Genomic DNA, 22,316 nt, shown 5'->3' on the forward strand with positions numbered 1-22,316 from the left:
TGTTTGCATGGCTGAAGCCGTTAAGGAAGACATTCAGCACATCCCTTTCTTGCAGGCGGAGCAGGCGGAGCTTCGATGCTGCGTCAGTTCTAGAAAATGGTAGTGGTACGTGGGGGTCCTCAGTATTGGCTCAACGGGCAGCTTGATCGGCCGGTTCAATGCCGACAATCCCGCAGTGACTTGGAAGCAACTGGAAAGTTATTTCACGGCCTGCATCACTTATATATGGTGCATCGTCTCTGCAATGTGAAATGCGAGCTGTTCGTGCGGTACGCGTCGTAATGGCAACAGTGGAGACTGCATTTCAGCCATTGAATCGCAGAAGATCCTCCACTTGTCTGGCGGCTCATCACCGATGTAACGAAAGGCGGTAAGGAGCGCTGCGAGCTCGGCTGCCATCGGTGATGTCACGTCAGTCATCTTAAATTTGACGGTTGTAACTTTCGCTGGTACCACCATTGCCACAACGGAGCTTTTTGGCAGGACAGATCCATCAGTGCAGGTATGTGTAGAGTCACGGTAGTTCTCGTACAAAAGTAGTAACGTGAGCTGTTTAAGGGCTGGTGATGACAGATAAGCTTTTTTCGTGATGCCAGGTATTGTCAGGTTGATTTTTGGCTGAGCGAGGCACCATGGAGCAATCGAAGGTCTTGCAGTAGGAGTGAAACAAGCTGGCAATGATTCACCATGTGCGGTTATCGTTTGGCTGAAAGACGTGCGCTGTCTTTCCGCTGATAGAGAGGCTAGGTGCTGGCGAAGATTCCTGGCAAGATGCCTTATATGGGTCCTCAGTGCTTCAATTTCAATGTGGGTTTTGACAAGGTCTCTAGCGATTGCTACAGTCGGCACTGTTGATGCACTCTGAGGCAGGCCTACATAGATCCGAAGCGCTTGAGCCTGGACACTTTGCATTGTGCTTAGATTCGTTTTGCCTGTGTTGGTTATTGCTGGCAAGCTGTATGCAGAAAGCCGAGAAAAAGCGCCCTGTATAGTTGTAGCATAGTGCTTGTCGACATTCCCCAAGTCTAGCCAGTGAAAAACTTGAACAGGTGGCAGATGCCTGTCAACCGTTTTTTCACGTATGATACATGAGGGCTCCATGACAAGTCCCCGTCGATTATGACACCTAGAATCTTGTAAGGTCGTACATACGGGATTCTTTGGCCATTTATAATTACCGTGTAGTTTGTCACGTGTTCGTGCGCAATGGCACTAGTGCGCATTTCTCGGAGGAAGTTTCCGCGCCTCGATTACGGAGATATGTTTGGGAAGCAGCTCTCTGAATTCTCGCTCGCAATTGTAGGCGTGTTACTGCAGACGTCCATATGCAGATGTCATCCGCGTACATTGATGCCTGACTGTTCTTGGCACGTGCTCAAATAGACCAATTAGGGTTAGATTAAATAACACAGACCTAAGTATACCGCCCTGGGGGTCGTCGCGGTAGCTATAATTTATAGAAGTATAGCCTTCCTCGGTGCTTACAAAAAAGGACCTTATGGAGAGATAGCTGCGTATCAGTTGAAACATGTGACCTATTTAATGTTTCTCATTTCAGTAGGGCTTAACTGAACACGTTAATTGTAAGTGGTCGTGCGCTCGATGCCGCTGACTCCGGCGTAACTGCTGTGACCCAACTGTGAGGAGGGTTCACAAATGCTGCCGCAAGCTGCCACAGAAACCGAAAACGCCTGTTTGATGAAATACCGCAGTAGGCATCGCAGTCTATCTGTCTCAAACTCTGCTTCACCCGAATTTGGTCTGTGATTCAAGTTCGCAAAAGTGTGCCGAAAATTTTCTGGGAAGGTAGCATTACACTTTTTGAAATTGAAGCGTGTAAGTCATGCTTCATTCTTTAATGGACATGCTACGTTTTAGTAATTATGTCATTTATTGCTATTTTGCTAAAAGGATGAGAAAAGCTGTAACTAATAGTCCATGGGCTGAACAACAACTTATCAAACATGAGTAACGTCTACGCAGAAGAAAATGACAGGAATTTTTTGTTTGGGGTAACTCTAGCTACAAATGGCGCTTTAATTTTAACTTGGCAGTGAGGATAACTTTTATCACAGGGTCGTTCGTATCCTTAATTAAGTGCACTAATAGTGACCGGGATCTGAATGAGAGCAAGTTCTAGAGGTACTCAACAGGAAAGGGAAGAAATGTGTCTAATAGTGAACGTGCGAAATTGCCGGTCATGAAAATTGACTGACCTTCTTTTGAACACATGATGCACGTTATTTACTTTTGAATAAGTTTTACTTGCCTTATACACACCAGGGTGACAGGCTTCACGGTTGGCCTAATTTAATAACTCGTCTTGCTCGTTTTGCTTCATCCCTTGTGCACAACTGACCGGTCTTAGCTCGAGAGCCAGCCGCTCAGTACACTGACGAGGCGCTGTAAAGATTGGCGCTTTGCGTTTCTCCTTCGGCATTGCCACAGTGTCTCTTTAGTGCACTTGGTTGAAAACAATGTGTATCTCATGTGACAGCATGTGTTAAAGCTTAGCGCATAGGAAATGTGCTCTCGGACGATCGCTTTTGGCCGTATGACTTTCAGTGGGAGCGTATGGGTACCAGGTGGCCGTCGAAACGCGCCAGCGACGCGCTGGCGAACAGCGCCGCGAACGGCAGAAGTCAGAGCACAGGTATGTGAAGCAGACGACGGGACGACTGCACTCACAGTATAATATGGTATAAGGATAAGACTTGAAATTACGTTATAGGAACCGTTCTCTTTAAAACCAACGGCAAAATGTTGTTGATGGCTGCTGTGCTCTCCAATGATTATCACTGAAGAATTTTCAATCTTCTTTCTCTGTTTCAGATTCTTCTGGCTAAGGCGCCCACACTGAGAAGGCGCCCATGGTGCTTTGCCGGCTCGGACTTGGGAAGGCACGGAAGCCCGGCCTGGTTAAAAAATAAAATGTTGTAAGCGGCGAGCGATGGAGCCACCAAGAACATCTGCTACTCCATCTTTGATTTGGCCCCACAGAGAAAGAGTGGTTACAGATAGCGAACCATCAACATGTTCTTTATCACTTTGAAGTGCAAGCACGGCGGCTAACCTCTTCAGTACGACGGGGCTTGCATCCGGTTTCCCGAAGGTGTACCGGCCGAGCACCTCTGGCTTCACAGCCTTCACTCGTTCTACGGCTGGCCTGAAAGGCAATGGGGCAAGAAGCGGCCTTTGGAACGGCACTGCCGCCACCATGCCATATGAGTTCGCAGAAATATCCGGTTCTGACAACGAGACGATGCTGGCGGGAGCGGCGATAGTCACAGCGGATGAAGACGTGTTCGGTCCTATCTACGCCAGTACACTGCGAATCGCCCTTATAACCACCATGCTTGTTCTGTCGCTCTTCGGCAATACGATTGTGTGCTACCGTCTCCTGACGTCGCGGCGCCACAGGGTGTTCAAGGCTCAGGTACTGTTCCTGAACCTGGCACTGGCCGACCTTCTCGTCACTCTGGTTACCATGAACTCTCAGCTGCTGTGGGAAATCATGGGACGCGTCTGGGCCGCCGGGGACGGCCCCTGCCGTGTATTCAAGGTGATGCAGACGTTTGCGCTTGTCTCGTCCACGTACATGCTCGTGGGTATCGCGGTGGACCGTCACTACGCCATCTGCAAGCCGCTTGTGCCGGCTCCCAGACCTCGCTCCGTGGCCGCCATCTGCTGGCTGCTCTCACTCGTTCCGTCCCTGCCGAACCTGTTCGTGTTCCGCGTCGTCGTGGTGCGAGACAAATGCTACTGTGCCTCAGTCTTCTACATCTATCAGGATTCCGCCAAAATGGCCCGGCAAATCTACATGGCGTGCGTGTTCACACTCGTCTTTGTCCTTCCGCTGTGTGCGCTGGTAGGGCTCTACACTAGCATCCTACTGAGGATGCGGAAGATGGGCGCCGCCAACACCAGAACGCCGGGAGGCGTTCGCATAGGGCTTGCGACGACGTTGACGTCGAGGACAACGCCAACGACGACAGCTGTCAGCGAGAACTCAAACCAAAGCACGCTGCCTAGAGCGCGTCTGCGGACTCTGAAGATGGCGGTGGTGATTTTTATGGCGTTCCTGCTGACTAACTTGCCTTACATGGTGCAAGAGATGATTTTAGCCTTCGCTCGAGACGTTTCGCTGGGACCTCACGTGGTGGCCGTGTTTGGCGTCATCTCTGCCTCCAACAGCGCCGTTAACCCATACGTGTATCTGGCCTTCAACGGCGGCGCAGCAGGCACCAGTTGCGATGCTCGCGTGCGCGGCTTGTGGCGTAGGCTTACGTGTTCTTCGGGCTCCAAACGCACGACGACCATGCTTCGCACTTCGTTCTCAACGTTGCCCACTCGCCGCCGTAAACGGCCAATAACGGCGCAAGGGCCACTTTCTGAGCAGAAGTGCAGAAGTAACGGACAGCTCGGTGCGCCGGAGGAAAAGATGTGAGGCGCGAACGCAGATCGCAGGTGGAGTCGTTGTGCTGTCGAGTTGGTAATTTTCAACAACGCATGGCATAGTCACTTCAGGGTAGAGCGCCTTTTACCCCGTGCTAATATGTTGAGAGAGGAACTGGGCTCGTTTGGTACGTTTTTTTTTTTCAGTAACTGTGATGCAGTGTTTTGTGACTAGTGTCTTGAGGGACGTCTATCATTCTCGTAAGTAGGGACTGAGTGTGCTCGTGCTAGAACTACACCGAATTGGGTGGTCACGGTGAAAGTGGTGGTTAAATGGTGCGCACGACACGCGTCATGGATGATACTTTCCTGCAATATGCGTATCGGATGGTTGTGGACTGAGTGAGTGCTGCCGGGTCTGTTTATCATAATAAGAAATACTACACACTTTTGCCAACAAGGTACAACTTGATGAAGAGACCAGTGTTTTAAAATTAAGTGGGATGAAAAAGCGATAGATCTCTCTTGTCAGGCAAGCGCGTTCTTGCTCATAGAAGCTTTTCGACGCATGCTTTAAGTACTCTTTATTACAGGCTGCCAAGTGTGCAGTATCCGTGCTGGGCATTGGCAATTAAATGAACTACTCTCGTATCCAAGCGAGCTCTGGCAAAGGAGTGCAGAATTCATGTCGCATGTCGCTATGTGTCGGTACAAAAACTGAGACGTTGCTTGACATCCTTTCGAAGGGAAGACCTTCTATAAAGGCCTGATTGCAAATCCGAGCTATGCGAGAAGGATCCAGCAGATATGATAAGAAAATATTAAGCATTTTACTCGGATTAATTAATAGACAAATATGTATCTCTGGGTCAGCTGAAGAGATGCTCTTGTGGAAGGCGTTTCTACTAAGCTTTCGAGAAATGTTCACCTTTAGTACCGCCACCAGGAATGTAGCGCATCCTGCTTAGCTGAATAAACCTTGACAAAGTGAAGAACAGGAAGGACTAGGCCTAGTGGCATACCATAAACCGCGCTACTAGCAGAAGAATGCGGCGCTGTGAAGTTGCAAAAGAATGTGGAAGGCCGTGGAGTTCGGAAGAACGTTGCGTGTTGAGTAGAAGGCGTCGTGACGGCTGTGATGATAATGCAAGTTCTGCAACGCCAGTACCTCTGCCAGCATGATTCGTTCCGCCTTGTGGTAAAATTGGGACCGCTACGTCTCTGTGAAAGTAATATACAGCGCGATGTTGATGACGGTGAAGTTTTCCGACAGTCTAAACATGGAGCACCTCTCGTATATTGGTACGACGAAAGTGACATAGTGCTTCGTGCAGAGTGTTGTCAATTTATTTTATTATGCAGGTTCGGGGGCTTACTCTCGTGTACAATATATGGGCCTATCCCATATGCCTTCTTCGGCTTCACGTCAAGTAGCACTAAAACAGACACTGAGCGTCAAAGGCTCTTCTTGGGGATCCGGGTGGTTCGAAGTCGCTTGAGAAACTAGAGAAGCTACAATACCTTACAGTTGACGTCCAGAGCTTGTTAGCAAATCGTAGCTTGGGAATCGCCGACTAGCGTTATTGAAGTGCACGGGCCACTTCAGTGTCGCTAACGAACCACTTCTGGAGTCGAGGGATCTCGAGGGATAGTGAGAACTGGAAGTACATCTAAAAGAGTTCAGAAGTTAGTGATGTTGTGTATGTTTGCGAAGCATATTCAGGAAAAATCAGAACGCTTGCACTATGAGTCATTTACCAACACTAGACTACGTGTTTACTGCACATGTAGAATATCTTTGCACCAAAATACTTTGGACATGTTTTCATCATTCTAGTATCCTGTTACAGTTCTGCCTTAGTTGCATACCCAATTGCTGCACCGGCAGTGGTGTATAATATCAGCACAAGAATGTTAACGGAATGGTCAGTATTTTGTCAACACAAGGTGAAGATGTCATATACACATATTTTAATGATCAAATAAACGGCAAGCATTACACGATTAGACAGCTTTGTGGTGCTTTGAAAAGTTTATGGCAAACAAAATTGGCTTTATACCTTAATTTTATTGGTGGGCAACATTACTTCTGTTAAATAGTAGGACATATATCTTCAGAAGTAATGCGCTGTCACCAGTGTACTTGCTATACTTCTACTTCCTGTAGAAGCTTAGTGTAGTTCACAACCTTTATCCCCCCGCTACATTTTTGCTGCTCAGGTAAGTTTAAAATTATGTGACATCATCAGAACCCAAGGAACAGGGACCACTGGTCCCAATTGCAGGGCAACTTTGGCTGTAAGTACCTCCTTCTTATCAAACACCAACTAACGAAAATCAGCGCAAGGGCCAATTACGTTTTTTCATCCTGAGAGTGAGCAATAGCTTAATGGTCAATGCGTGCAAGTGTAGTAATGATAGTGAATCAGAGCACGGAAACGGCTGTGTGGAACGCACTGTTTAGGTTGGCATATTGAATCTTAAAGAAAGAAAACACCTCTACCATGTTATCCCCAAAGGATCCCTGTCCGAAGATCACAGAAAATGTTACACTTCTAATGGGATTTGGATTAAATGTTCGCAGTGCTTTGGGTCGCATCAGGATAACACTTAATTGTTCGCGATAAGGTGAAGCCTGAGAGCAGCATTAGCCGAACGCCAGGCTCCTCACGTGTTTAAGCATGCTTGTGTAACTATATTTCACTGAGCAAGGCTAATTTGCATACTTGCGCCCCGCTAGGAAAGCGACAGCGTTCCTCGAAATATGGTTAACTACCACCACCACAACTACGACGGCTACGTCCACTAACCATCGTCAGTACTGACAGGCACATCAGCATTGTTACTCATCAGTCAGCACTTGACATCAGTACGTATCGGCTAAGCGCTGATTCACATTTCTACGCAAGTAACACTGAACCGGCCTCTAGCCGCCATCCTGAACTAGCCAGCTTCCATGCAGAGCAATCACTTCGATCAAGACCAGACTATCTGCAGTGATATATGAAGTTTCTGCACAGGCGCTCTGTGGCGTTTTGACAAATCCCCTGGTGATGAGAGATTCTGTGCGACCTTGTATATATATCTTTTTTTCTCAATACTCAAAGTGCGCTCAGGTGGTGTTATTTATGGGTATCACGCACGGTGGAAACTATGACAAAGATCGGCATGCAAAAGTTCCTAATGCGACCACATAATGCGCCACTTATCTGCCTTCGTCGTCCATTAGCTGGTCCGAGAGCCACGAGCGACAGCTGCTCCTTATCAAGTACTTTACGAGAACATTCGTCCCCAGCATAAATCGTGTGCACGTGCTTGCACTACATTTGCATGAGAGGTCCGCGTTTTGCATCCGTTTGTTAGGTCGCAAATGTTTCACTCCGCACAAGAAGCACACGCAGACCGGCCCTTCTATGCAACTGCGCAAGCTTCTAGACCAGCGACTTAAATCCCGCCGCAAAACGGACCACGGGCCTTCTCTTTTTTTCTTTGAGAACGGCGAAATGGACAGAAGGCTCCAACAGTATAAGCTTCAGTAGGTCGGCAATATGTGGTTTGGAAAGTGAGGCGTATGAAACCCACACAGACACACACACACAAAAAGAACTAAAAGGACCATACAACCACCGGCGTTTGGGTTTTACGTTGAATTTATTTTGTGTGTTTTGTTAAGTTTATCACTTTAAACAACGAATGGCTCTCAGCTCCCCCAACTTTCGGTCGTACTAAAGTCAGCAATCGCTATGCCATCTAGTCCAGTTCCCTCCGTTCCTAGATCAATTGAAAGCGGTCTGATCTCGCGAATGGCTGCGCGCATTCGACCGAAGGCGAAACGCCAAATTCGCGATAGCATCAGAAGGCGAAGCATTTCTTCACTAGCTCGCGCAAAGCAATAGGCGAGAACTTTTTCTGGGTGTTTGTGAATTCGGCCGGAATGGTCGGCGCGGCATTTCTTCGCTCCATTTAACTCCAAAAGTTGGAACCAGCGGCAGCCCGGTTCATAACGCAGGGGAGGCCTACACGGGCTGCGTGAAAGGCACAGGGCTGGGGAGAATTCACTCCTTCCCATCGGGAATTTCAATATCAGCGATCGCCCTGTCGAAAACAACCGGTTTTGATGAAGCACAATTCCTTGCATTTTGAATTTTCCGGTATACGAAGTGACCCACACGATTTAATGCAATCACAGTTTTTTTCTTATTTCGAGCTCTTTTTACGTGCTAACCGCCGTGGTTGCTCAGTGGCTATGGTTTTGGGCTGCTGCGCACGAGGTTGCAGGATAGAATCCCGGCCACGGCGGCCGCATTTAGATGAGGGCGAAATGCGCAAACACCCGTGTACTTAGATTTAGGTGCACATGAAAGAGCCCCAGGTGGTCGAAATTTCCGGAGTCCTCCACTGCGGCCAGCCTCATAATCAGAAAGTGCTTTTGGCACGTAAAACCCTATAATTGCTATTTTTAACGTGCTACCTTTATATTGACCTATGGAAAAATTTCTAGATAGTTTAAGATAGTTTTCTTTCTAATATTTTACTTTTATCTAATTCGATACACCGTACATCCTGTGTTCTGACACTTTTGTATATACAGTCCTCGGACTTGTTTATATGATGTTGCTTTGCACTAAGAATCCTTATAGTCACTGGCTCTAGTTTATAGGTGAATCATGCCACATCTCTATGGAAAAAAAATTCTCATAAGTGGCCTCGCTACCACTCGTTCAGTTTCAGTGCCTCAAATTTGTGAAATTAAAAGTAGGATGTAACGAGAAGGCGGAATAAAGACTTTTGTCTGCCATTCATTGGCAATCGATATTTGAGACAACGCGACGAAATCAAGTAACCGAAATTACTATTGAGGTCGTGCAATTCGCCCTTTATCAGATCTTTCACTGCAAGGCATAGTTGTATTTTTCAGCCTGCACAGGCGGCGGACACAACACTGACGCCGTAAGCGCCGTGCTTCCCGCTGCCCTTTCGTGACACCATCTAGGAATATCGGGGGAATTTTTGTCCACGCCAACCTGTGAGATCATAAGCGAAGCACTTACGTATACGATCATGCTCGTAGAGGAGCGTAGACAAGTGTGGTACCAGAAGTAGGGTACCTGCAGTAGGGTACCAGCAGTAGGGTGCCAGAACTTACCATAGGGGACATACTTACATACTGCATTACGCATGCTTAAGTACTTAGTATACTATGCAGCTGCAGGGTATTATATTTAGACTCCGAACGGGAAAAAAATTATGCAGGTCCAACACACATATTGGAATCGCTGTGAAATGAAGCTTCAGTCAAGTGGTTTATGTTCATGCAATACACAGTCCCCAAGTTATGCTGAAGTACAAACACCAGTTAAGGCGGAGGCGCATTGTGAGACGTCTAAGCACGAGGACGAAGACGATGTATCATGTATGACGCAGGTAACGGTAGCAGTGATGAAGACAGGATTATGAACAGGTAAGTACGGCACATATTTTGGTCCACTTAAGGATTCTGTACTTCTTGTGCCACAGAGATCATACCTATTCCAAAGAACTGGCCAAGAATGAGCACTCACCCAGTGGCACTTACCAGCTGGCTATATCGAAGAAAATTAACTAAATAAACATCCATCAAATATAATGCGCTATTATATTATGAAGTCGACGTCCTTTACAGATACCTATGGGCCGACAATATATGCCCAGGTTTTATGCAGGAAATTAGGTATTTTACGCAGGACAGCGCGAGAAGGTGGTGGTGCTTACACTGCTTTGTCATTCTTACATGGGTTATATAAGCTCAGTTGCTGATATTATGCCCCATTCGGCGCACAGAGAAACTTCGTGCATATATCTATAGATACAGGGTGTCTCACCTATCTTGAGCCAAGAATTTAGAAATGAGAGGCGTATCGGAAGCGAATTGAACCGAACGCATGCTATTCGCAATAGTATATAGTAACTCAGACACTTTTTTGTTTCCCCCATAACTCAATAATTAAGTATAATTACCAAGCTTTTTAATTGTTGGCTGAGGACCCCAAGTATGATACGCGCATTTGTAGAACACCTTCAGAAACCACCGATCGAGTTGTTTCGTTTATGATACGTCTCACGCAGTCCTTTTTTCCGGGTTGCAAGGAAATCCCGCGAAATATGAAAAAAGCCAAGTGATGGAGCGTTTGCGCAATCGTACTGCGCTGCTCTCAAGCGTGCGTTTGGTGAACAAGGTCGGCTGCATCGTGACTGGCGACGAGGAAGCGGCAGGGCGTTATTTATCTCATTGGCAGCACTTAGCCAGCAGCATGAATTTTCGCCATCATCCGACGGGAGCCAACCTTGTTAGTCTCGTTAGTAACAAACTCATTCATGTAACACATGATCTCAAAATGTCTGGTAGTAATATTGAGTGATCTGTGACATGTATCCTGTGACCGGGGTAGTTGGAGAAGTATGGGAGAGGCCTTTGCCCTGTAATGGGCTTAACCAGGCCGATGACGATGTTGTTGATGATGATGAATATTGAGTATGCCATGGTAGAGATAACTGGTCGTTTCAACCGAGGCAGCATATATGTTCTTAACATTTAGAGTAGTCCTAACAATGGAAGGCAGCGCTTTAAGACCCTGCTCCGCTAGGCCGTAGACCTGGCAGGCTGAAGCCCTTTTATTGTCGCAGGGGACTTTAATGCCCCGCTTCATGTCTGGGGTTATAAATATGATAGCAGTAAGGGTAAGCATCTCTGGCAGAATGCCATGGATATGGGCCTGACGCTGATCCCAGACCCTAACTTTCCGACCCAGATCGGTACATCCACGTGTTGAGACTCCATCCCTGATCTCATCTTTGTCAAAAACGTGACAGAGGCCAAACTGAATAACTTGGCTGAGAAACTCCGTAGTGACCATTATATTTGTGAGGCCTGCAGCTTGTTATCGTTGGTTCTCGTGCACGGACTGTGATAAATACCGCAAGCTTCGGAAGGAAAGGCCTCCCTCAGATACCCGACCTACCATAGAGCAATGCATGGGTCAGGTCCAAGATGACGTTCGGCGTGCGACCTCTAAAGTCTGCACCGCGCTTCCTGCTGAGAAAATGGACAGCAGGTTAGCCCACCTGTTAGAGGCTGAACAGTCCATTTTTACAGATGGAGGAGTCAACGAGTTAGTCGTAGGTTACGCAAAAAGGTATCTGGGATTAACAAACACATTGAGGAGCATTGTATAACCCTATCTAAATAGCAGTAGGACGAGGTTTGCAATTCCATAGATGGCCAGATGCGCAATGGCAGAACTTGGAACTTGCTTAAGCACCTGCTTAACAAGACCAATACTAAGTCAAATGAGAGGCATGTCATTGGTAGAACCATACATAAGGCCACCTGAATGACCTCCGGGGATGAGTTAATCCGTACGCTTGCTGACAAATATCTCCCAGTGGGGTCAGTGCAGTCTCCTGTACATCTCGATTACCAGGGCCAGGCCAATCCCTACCTGGATGCGGAGTTTGGCGTTGAGGAGATTCATAGGGCTCCACGTGGACTCTATGGTAGATCCGCACCAGGGCCGGATGGCATCTCCAAATATTGCGAAATCTGGATGATAAATCAGTCGCATACCTTACAGAGGAAATTAATGAAATTTGGAGGAATGGAACCGTCCCGTTGCCTTGGAAGACTGCTGTCGCAGTACTCCTCCCCAAACCTGGCAAAACAAATAGTGTTGACAACTTGACGCGCATCTCGCTTACATACTGTGTGGGTAAGGCAGCGCAGAATGCGGTCCTCAATCGACTTTTCCGGTTCTTGGAGAATAACGACATTTACCCCCATTGTATGATAGGATTCAGAGCAGGCCTATCCACACAGGATAATATGAAACTGATTAAGCATCAAATCACAGACAAAGACTAGAGACACTCGGGCCGTTTTGTGACTTGATCTTGAGAAGGCTTTTGACAACGTTCCACATTCGCATATCCTGGCCTCGATTTCTCGACTGATCTGGGTGACATATTTTGCAACTACGTCAGATCGTTCTTCTCGGATAGGAAGGCTACCCTCCGTATGGCCGATCTCGAATGACAACTGCTGAAACTTGGCCAGAGGGGCCCACCACAGGGGCGGTCATTTTCCCTTCTTTATTCAATATAACTATGGTCGGCCTTAGCAGAAAGCTTCTCGAGATTGAAGGCATAAAACACACCATTTAGGCTGATGATATAACTATATGGTGCACAGGAGGCAGTGATGGTCAGGTTGAGGGAGCCTTATAAGAGACCATAGACACTATGGAAACCTATCTCTTCATTGCAATGGCCAACAGCCCCCCTTGCGTCACATTCAGCATCGATGAGACGCTCGTACATATTATCTGTGTCTTCCTGTGATATAGTGCCCAGAGACAAGTGCTGTCTAGAGTACCGGGCCACTTGGACAATCGTCCACTAACAGAACTCAAAGTTTTGGTCAGTACTCCCACAGAACATCCACGCTAAAGGCCTTACTCGCGTTGTAAGGTTCCTGCGGTCAGCGGGGCTTCACGATAGACTGCAAGAACACCGCCCCCTACCGCTCTGTAGTGTACGTGGTTTGGTCGTGCTTTCTATCTCCCTCTTCCGCTCTCTTTCTCTTTTTATCTCCCTTCACCTTTCCCCCGTGCAGGGTAGCCAACCGGAACTGCCTCTGGTTAACCTCCCTGCCTTTCTATGCATCCTTTTCTCTCTCTCTATCTCGAAACCACCGGTCTCAGATGCTCCCCCTTGAAATCGGAACTCCTACTGTATAGTCCTAAGAAACGCGGTCCAAGGCCGAAGTGGTGGACATCGCTGCAAGACAGAGACATCAACCTATATACTAGAAATGGTTGCTACATACCCAGAGTCGATTCAATCAGGATCTTGGGCATGATCGTTGCGTCAGGGGTAAAAATGGCAAGACTATAGGCAAGCTAATTTCTAAAACTGAAAGTGCCGTTCCTTTAGTTCGGAGGGTATCAAATCGGCATCATGGACTCAAGGAGGATAACCTCGTTCTAACAATACGTGCTTTCGTTCTGTGCCACTTTACATACGTGACAGCTATGCATCGATGGAAACGGACAGAGCGGGATAAATTGAATGCACAGCTAAGGAAGATTACTAAGCGGGTTCTCGGGTTACCCCTATACACTAGTACATAGCGCTTAATGCGGCTTGGCATTCACAATACTCGGGAAGAGATTGCAGAGGCCCAGGATCGCGCACAGGTAACTCGCCTCACTACAACGAATGCAGGGAGATCCATCTTGCAGGAACTCGGATATCACCCCGATAGAGTAGCGGAGTAGTTCTCTGACGCTCCTCCGTGGATTCCTGATAACATTACGGTCGCGCCCATACCTAGGAACGTGCGCCCCGATCATAGTCGCGGTAGAAGGAGTGCAAGAGCGGCCAACCTCCGTAGGCAAATACACAGTGATCAGTGACAGGTCAGCTTTGTGGATGCCTCTTCTTGTCGGGCGTTCACCATCGTCACTGTCGATGGTCGGCAAGGAATCAAAAATGCTGCCGCGGTACGGACCAGTGATTCGAAAATTGCTGAACAAATGGTTATTGCACTAGCCCTCCTGAATAGCTCACGGGATGTCATCTATAGTGGTTCAAGGTCTACAGTTAGAGCATTTGAAAGAGGTACCATTTCCAAACAGGCCCTCAGACTTCTTGGGGGCTAAGGCAATCACGCACCACTTCATTTATTGGTTTCCCGCACGTCAGGGTCAGATAGAGGGTGCTCCTCCCAACCTCAACGAGTTGGCTCACGGGTCTGCGCGCAAATTTGCCCACCGCGCTACCCCCGACCAATCGGAAGCCGACTCCCCAGAGAACAGGGACACGGCCTCCACATACAGAAAGATTGGTAAACACTGCTATCTCAGCCGTATAACCTACTTCGTTCCTCCTGCGCGGCTCAGTAGAGCTCAAGCACTAACGCTGCGCTCCGTCTACTATAAACGAATACGTATCCCAATCCCCCGTCACTCTTACACAAAATCTATCCGAATACGTACACGGATGGTACTTGCAGCGGTGGTGGAAAAATAGCTACGTTAGAAACAGATGCTCTGGGGGTGTGCCCGGTCGCGCTCTATCATCGATATTCCTCTTCTGGCTGACTAACTCTCGTCTGTCCAGCAGGCCCACGATGCGGCCGAGAGGCTTGGCCTTCTGGTTCGCACGTGGGAGCGGCCCACTTCGTGATGCCTTACGATCTGCGGGACTTCAATAAAGCTTTACCATACCATACCATACCATACAGCCCCTTTGAAACTATAATTTTTTATCCTTAAACAGTATCATTCTACAATTATAGGGGGATTTAAGTGCAATAATAATTAACTCTGTCATTAACTTTCATTTCAGCGTGGATGCACATTTGCGTGCATGCGCAACTCCCTGCGCATTAAGTCTCTCTGAACAATGTTGATTGAGATTCACGAGCAAAGTAACTTTTGGCTCAGCGCTCCGTTACAAGGCATAAACAGAAATACACAACGGCATAAAAAAAAGGAACTTTCGAATGTTTTTTTTATGAGCAGGTTCCGTTGTTAGTACTACAAAATGTCGCATCGGAAGGAGGAATGGAGGAAGGAGGAACAAGGAGGAACGCTCGAATAGCACCTTTGTCCATTAAATACAACGACCTGTCAGGAATTGTTCCTACTGATGAAGATTTCAGTGGCCGGTTATTTCGTCCATACAACGAAACACCATGATTTGCACGTATTTACCACGCCATGCACTGCATAGTCCATTGCAGCCGTAAACATTGTGGCTTTAGCTTTACTGTGTCGTATTATTGACGCTTCGAACCGCTACTGCCACCTAGCGACAGTTCGTGTAGGTAAGCTGCCTTTTTCGCCGTTCTCCCATGATCGACTATTTGCTCAGCGGCTGCGCTCAACGCGGCACGCGTATCAAGAGGGACAAGAAACTTTCGGTGAATAAGAAAAGAAGAAATAGGCGGCTTGGAAGAGCAACGTCCCTGTGTGATGACTTACTGAAAGTTTGGAAAAACTATCACACATGCGTCTTAGTTGCTTTGCAAATCACACGAAAGAAATTTATGATTAAAAGCAATCTATAGGTCAGAAATATGTCGCAAGGGTTCGTCCCACGAGAAGTGCACTTGATTTTCTGACCATCCTACATTTTTCTGCTCATGTCAGGAGAAACGAAGGGCGTGATGTGGAGTCCAGAGAACATTGGATGCGGCGCATTGTTGCGAAAATTGTAGTTCATCCGCTGGGTTACGATGAGAAGCAGAACCATGCGAAAGCCTTCTGGGCCACGATTCATTGCTCGGCTTCGTAGCATAGTCGCTGGAAACTTTTAGAAGAACATGAGAAAAATGTGTTTTCGTGGAAACCTCTATGAGATCCCATAAGATAAAGTTTAAACGATCTGGCCCATTCAAATTGCCGCTGCTCGTGGCGATTATTCTCTGCGTGCTTTCACACGACTGAGTTAGGTGGCGCTAAGCGATCGCTTCGGTCGCAAAAGCTTGTTTTAATTCTTTGTTTTAATGCGAAGTGCGTCGGCGGTAGTGCGCGTCAAGAATCAATACACCGGAGTGGCGCTGCCTGGCTGCATGTTGGCGAATGCAAAGAGTTCGCTGACTGAGTACTTGGATTTCAGGGTGACTCAGCTACCATAAGACAAATGATCTTACGTGATACGCAAAAACCAGGGCCCATATTCGCAGAAAGCCCTTACACTAGAACCGTTCTGAAGAGCGAATTCCAGCCGAACATGATTCTGGGCATACTATTTGCGAAGGAGGCGGCTGACGGGATAATTATTAATATTTTGTATTGCGCTTTGCATTGTGTTAAATGAGAAAAGGAAAGATGATTATCCCATGATCTGGATATCTCTAGATATCGCTCATCAGGTAGTAACTAGGTTATCGCTGATTTTTTTTTCGGTTTATTTCAAGTTATTTGGTAATTTAAGCCTTCGAGACTGTATTAGAACTTTATTCTGTTTTCTTCAAATTAAACAAAGTAACATCTTATTTACAAACTTTGTGGAACATGTTTGTGAAAGAAAATTGAAAGGAACCCGAATAAGAATCTAGTTTCGTGTTTCCACACTTTAATATAACCAAGTGAACTGAAATAATCGGCGTGAGATCAATATTTCAATTTCAAAAGGTTTCGTCGCATGATTACGACCCGAATTCTCCCGCCGAAGTTCATACGAGCGCCCGTGACCCCAACATGTTCTCTGAACGTGTTGACGCCTACGCGAGCCGTGCCCTAACCTCGGCAGAAACCAATCACTCTGTCGCAGTAAATTACTCGATTGGCTATTGTTTGGCCATTCACGAAATTTCATCATTCCTTGTACGGCGCCCATGCCTTCGATATCGTGACAGACGGCCATGTGTCTAAAACAACCATCAGGTCATCTTGGTCGTTGGGCTTTTCGGCTCCGAGAACTTGAGATTCAAGTCGTGTATCGCTCCGGACATCACCACTCCGATGCAGATGCCCTCTCTCACTCACTCATGATGTCCGACTAAATACCACCATCAATTACTGACTGCTCTGTGACAGTGCTTGTTGTCACTGACCTCGCTACATAACAGGGAAAAGATCCGTAGATTGCTTCCCTAATTTAGGTTTTTGGCCGCTTCGAGAAGGGTTAGATGTGCTCGGGCCCTTCGACGCCACACCGCCCATTTCGTGCTACGGAACGTCAGTCTTGTACATCCGGAACTATCATCCGTCCGCGTGGTCGCAAATGGCTGCCAGCCATTCCTCGTCATTTGCGTTCCGACGTGCACGCCTATTTTCGCACCCTAACGCGGCAAGCCCATGCTGGCGACCTGAAAAGCTGTGCCGACGTCTCCTTATTCATTCATGTCAATAAAAAATAACAATAAAAACATGAAACATACCAGCGGCTCCACCAGTGCTACTAATGGTATGGCCATGTGCACCTGTCAGCAAATTATTTCCAGCACGTCAGTGACGCAAGGCATCTCCTCGCAGGCCCGGCCCATTTTGACCCTTATACCGTGCTCCGCTCGTCTTTCTGAGCAGGTTGGGACCGACCTCTATTAACCACTTTCATGTAATCTGCCGTGATTGCTTAGTCGCTTTGGCGTTGCGCTGCTAAGTATGAGGTCGCGGGTCAAATCCCATGCCACGACGGCCGCATTTCGATGGGGGCTGAATAATAAAAACGCCCGTGTTCCGAGCATTGGGGGCACGTTACAGATCCCCTGGTTACAGATCCGCAATCCCTTCCGACGGCATACCTCATTATCAGATCGTGGTTTTGGCACGTAAAACCGAATAAATGTATTGAACGTTCATGTAGAGCTGCCGGAAATGGTGTGATAAATGTTGTGGTCGACTATCTGATAGATACGCTGAAACTGCTGCTCTTCTGCTCGCGGCGTTCCTGTCTTCGTTTTAGCGCGCTTCGATTTGCGTCACGGCACACCACGAGAAATTCTATGTCGGCTGCTACTAGACCACTGTTAAATTTGCTTGCGGTAGAACACTTTGGACAGAAAAATTCTTGGACAGCGATCTACAATTTATGAGTTATCACCACAGTTTCTGACATGGCTTGGTGAAGGGCATTTTAAAGGGACACAACAACGGCACTCACTAGCCAGTGACCGGTCATCGACGGCATCGAAGGTTGGTGCGTGGTTAGCAAAAATTAAATTCCGAAGTTTCAATTGCAAAAACTCTGTGACGAAGGATGACTAGCGAAGCTGTGTATGGGTGCCCCTTATAGCGAACTGCACTTCCGCCGCGGGTCGGCCCGGCATTGCTCTATTTTCGGGATAGGCGCACGTATGGGGCGTGCTTAACATCTTCTTCCCCTCCGCCATGGGTTGGTCCATTGTTGCACTATCTTCGAGATCGGCCCACGTATGGAGAGTGTTTAACACCTGCTTCACCTCCACCACGGGTCGGCCTGGTATTGAACTATCTTCGAGATCGGCCCCCGTATGGGGAGTGCTTAACTCCTGCTTCACCTCCTCCGTGGGTTGGTCCGCTGTTGCACTATCTTCGAGATCGGCCCACTTATGGAGAGTGCTTAACGCCTGCTTCACCTCCGCCGTGGGTCGGCCCGGCATTGCACTATCTTCGGGATCGGCCCACGTATGGGAAGTTTTGTGCCTACGCACGGACACGCTCCTGGGGGAACTAGCCCTTAACAACTTCGCTGTGAAAACCACAACCTCATTATGAGGCACGCCGTAGTGACAGACTCCATATTAATTTCGACCGCCTTGGGTTCATTAACGTGTAGCCAATGCATAGTACACGGGTGTTTTTGCACTTCGCCCCCATCGAAATGCGGCCGCCGTGGCCGAGATTTGCTCCCGCGATGTCGTGCTTAGCATTGCAACATCCTAGCCACTAGGTCACCAGGGCGGGTCAGCACCTGAATAGCAATAACCATCCGCAAAGCTACTTGCTGTACATTCCCTGTTGGCAAAGATCTTGGGATAGTAAGCTCGGGCACAAAGCCGTAAATGCGCTTCTATGTTGTTGAGGTGCATCATTTCAGTTAATGGGACGAACTGAGCGATGCGTTTGTGAGCGTGTGTGCTGTGAACAGTTTTTTTCTCTCCTTGTATTCATTCCTTAAACTTCTTCTTCCGCTCCCACTGCAGCTATAGCCAACCGCGCTCAGCCTGTCTCCCGTATTCCCTGTCTCTCGAGAATAACAATATTATTCAAGTATATTGCTTCACGTACAAACTTATCACAGTTAAGTTCGCAACGGCTTAATTTAAGTAATAGAATGTTTTTTGGGGGGATAGAATAGAATAGTAATAGAATGTTTTTTGCACATTTGTTGCTTCGTGCAACTTTCTTTCAAAGCCTGCAAAATGTACTCGAATTGTGTCCCCACAGATTAATTGCCTACCCAAGCGGACATCATTTGCATGAAAAATATCTCAGCAATCCATTCACCAGTTTAACTAATTATATTATTAACGTCTCATTACAAATTTACAGCATGTATATATTTGAAATTGAAAGAAATCACGATCAAAGTCTAGTTCCGTGTTTCTACACTAAAATATATACATCTCCTGGGAAGTTGAATACTCCACTTTCACAGTGGATGAAAAGAAATATGAATTGTGGAGCATTATATGCCAAAACAACGATATAATTATGAGGCACGCTGTAGTGGAGCACCCGGGAATAATTTGGACCATCTGTGGCTCTTTAACGTGCACGTAAATATAAGTACACGGGTGTCTTCGCATTTCGCCCCCATCGAATTGTGGCGATCCCGCGATCTCGTGCTTAGCAGCCCAGCACCATAGGCACTTAGCAACCTCGGCGCGTGCTGAGAGGAATACAGTTGGATGGCGTAAAATGAAGTTTCGTCATACCTCGCGATAAAACCGTCTTTATCGCACCTGCTGCTGACATGGCTATATGCTCAAACGAAAGCTGGGCGAAGCGCTAATAAGCATCAGTTCGCGGAAAGAGAGAAGCACGACGACGATTGCTTCCTGCTACGCCACCCTTCCACGACACCGTTCCACCGAACGTTCATAAAACGAACAAAAAGAGACGTTCTTTGAAATGCGCGCCTTCGTTAGGGAAAAAAAATTAAGTGCTAGCGAAAACAGCATGAACGCGAGGTAAACGCCACATGCTAACATTACAAACATATTTATGTACGTGAATAGGCGCTACTGTCGCGCAACTAATTAAAACGTGGGTAATTTCTTCTACTAAGAATTTACGAAATTCAATAGGAACATAAAAGAAGCCTTCCGGGAAAGCAAACTCATTTTTCAATCTTTCACAAACATAAATTAGGGCCTGAGTGAGACTGAGATATCAGAGAGAATGAAGGGATGTTAACCTGTGTGACTGAATTCACAAAAAAGTACTTATGCTAGAATTGTTCGCAAGAGCAATGCATGTCAGCCATATTATATAAGCGAAGACGCCCTGCCAATAGCCGAAAGCACTTACGAACTATGCGCTCCGTGAATTAGGCCCCGTAAGTGCTTTCTGCCACTAGCCAGCGGCCTTCGGTTATAATACTTACAGCATCACGATTGCCTGAAACGTGCTATTACGAAAAACTCTACGGGGCCGTATTCACAGAAAATTCTCTTACGCTAGAGTTGTTCGTGTCCGAGCAAAGGTCAGAGAATCTTAGTGCTGGACATAATATTAGCGGTTGTGGCCGGCCAACGAGAAAGTGCCCTTACGAACGAAAAGCTTTGTAATTTCGGCGCCTCGCTCATTAACTTAATTTGTGTGATTACAAGTCCAGAAACGTTGCACTTTTAACTGAAATATTGGGTTAAATATGCAAATAAATTCATGCAGGTCTCAAGAAGGGCGGAAAACCCCGAGGCTGTCGCTATTCGTACAGGATACCTGCGTCTCAAGCGATCACTAACGTATTTATTTAGCCTATAAATACTATCGCAATAAAGTGGACCGGTGGTGCGAAGAACCTGCATACTTTTCCCAACGTTATCACATTGACGTTTTAAGGCACCTGTGTTACGTTGCCGTAGAACTTTCATAAATGTCGACTGCACGATTATACTTATAAGAAACCAGAAAAGATGTATCCTTGCAAATCTATTGTGTCTGCCTGACCCACTAAAAATTATTACTTGCCTGGCTTCCCTTCTCTGAAACAGGCTGAAATAACGCAATTGCTCGGCTTTTACAAAGAAAAAAAGACAGAGATATGGAGTTTAGGTCTATATTTGACGTAACACATTCCCAAATGCGCGATACACTAAACTTGTTCTTTCACGTGCTACGTCATTTGTATTTCTTCACCGAGGATGCGTTATGACAATAAGTTAATTAACGTAAAGGTTATCTCTTTTTCGAAGTGCTTCCGTTTGTGGAGGCAGGAAAACTTTCACGCTAGAGAAGTTTGCGTTATCTGGGCTTCTTCGCGCTCGTGTACACCTATAGTTCGCGTGGAAACGTTTTCATCACTGCAGTTCCGGCGGCCCGCCAAAAGAAACTGTGAAAAGTTAACGTCATGTATGCGGCATGCGTCATAACGTGGGTGTACCGGATAAACCAAGCTCACTGGCTATTCATAACGCTCTTTTCATAAAACGCTTCAAGCGCACTTGTAAGGCGTTCTTACAATGGCAGTGGGAATGAGAGCAACGTTTCGCAGGAAAATTTGCGCTGCATATGCATTTGCCCAGTTGTAGTTTTCTTTACGTCACTGCGCTTTTGCTGCTGTGGAAAAAATGAACCTCATGAACCTCGGTGCTGTTTCTCACAGGTCTGAGTGCGCTGCGAACGATTGTCGAACGAGACGTTGCGCTCAGTGATCAACGCCTCGGTGCATGTAGCACACAAACATATGCCTACACAACATATACCCAATATCTGATGACAATGCGAAAGACTACGCTCTCGCTGTGAATTTTTCAGGCGTGGGTTGCGATGGGGCTTCTGCCTGTAAATAAATCGGTAAGTAGGGCTCAAACGGCACAATTGCAGCCATCTTTTGCAAGTGCATGCCCACTTGTAGGTAGAATCCTCCTCCTCCTCCTCCTCCTCATCATCATTCTCGTCGTCCTCCTCCTTCTTTTTTATCTGGAATAGATGCGCAAGTTTGTGTGTACATTCATTGCTGAAATAGCGCCAACTTTCAATTTGACTTCTTCCTGAAGCCTGGCATCCTGGCGTACGTATTTCTCCAACATTATTAAAAAAAGTTTCCCCCCTCCTTTTTTTACGTTTTGGTTCTTTTGTTTTCTTCGCGTTGTTCTGCACCATTAAAAAGAACTAACTTCTAAGGTTTTACACGGTAAAACCTGGAGCTGATCATGAGGCACACACCATAGTGGGGAACTCCGGATTATTATTGACCACCCAGGGTTCTCTAACGTGCACCAAATGCCA

At 47.0% G+C, this 22,316-nt stretch overlaps 1 protein-coding gene across 1 annotated transcript; it reads left to right on the plus strand.

The window, feature by feature from the left end:
• The first annotated feature begins 3,217 nt into the window (after positions 1–3,217).
• Positions 3,218–4,447, plus strand: LOC142570353 (gonadotropin-releasing hormone receptor-like). Its single transcript, XM_075678741.1, has one exon. The coding sequence runs from the start codon at positions 3,218–3,220 to the stop codon at positions 4,445–4,447; it is 1,230 nt and encodes a 409-aa protein (XP_075534856.1).
• The last annotated feature ends 17,869 nt before the right edge of the window (positions 4,448–22,316 follow it).

The sequence above is a fragment of the Dermacentor variabilis genome, chromosome 2 (genome assembly GCF_050947875.1).
Source record: "Dermacentor variabilis isolate Ectoservices chromosome 2, ASM5094787v1, whole genome shotgun sequence".
Lineage (NCBI taxonomy): Eukaryota > Metazoa > Arthropoda > Arachnida > Ixodida > Ixodidae > Dermacentor > Dermacentor variabilis.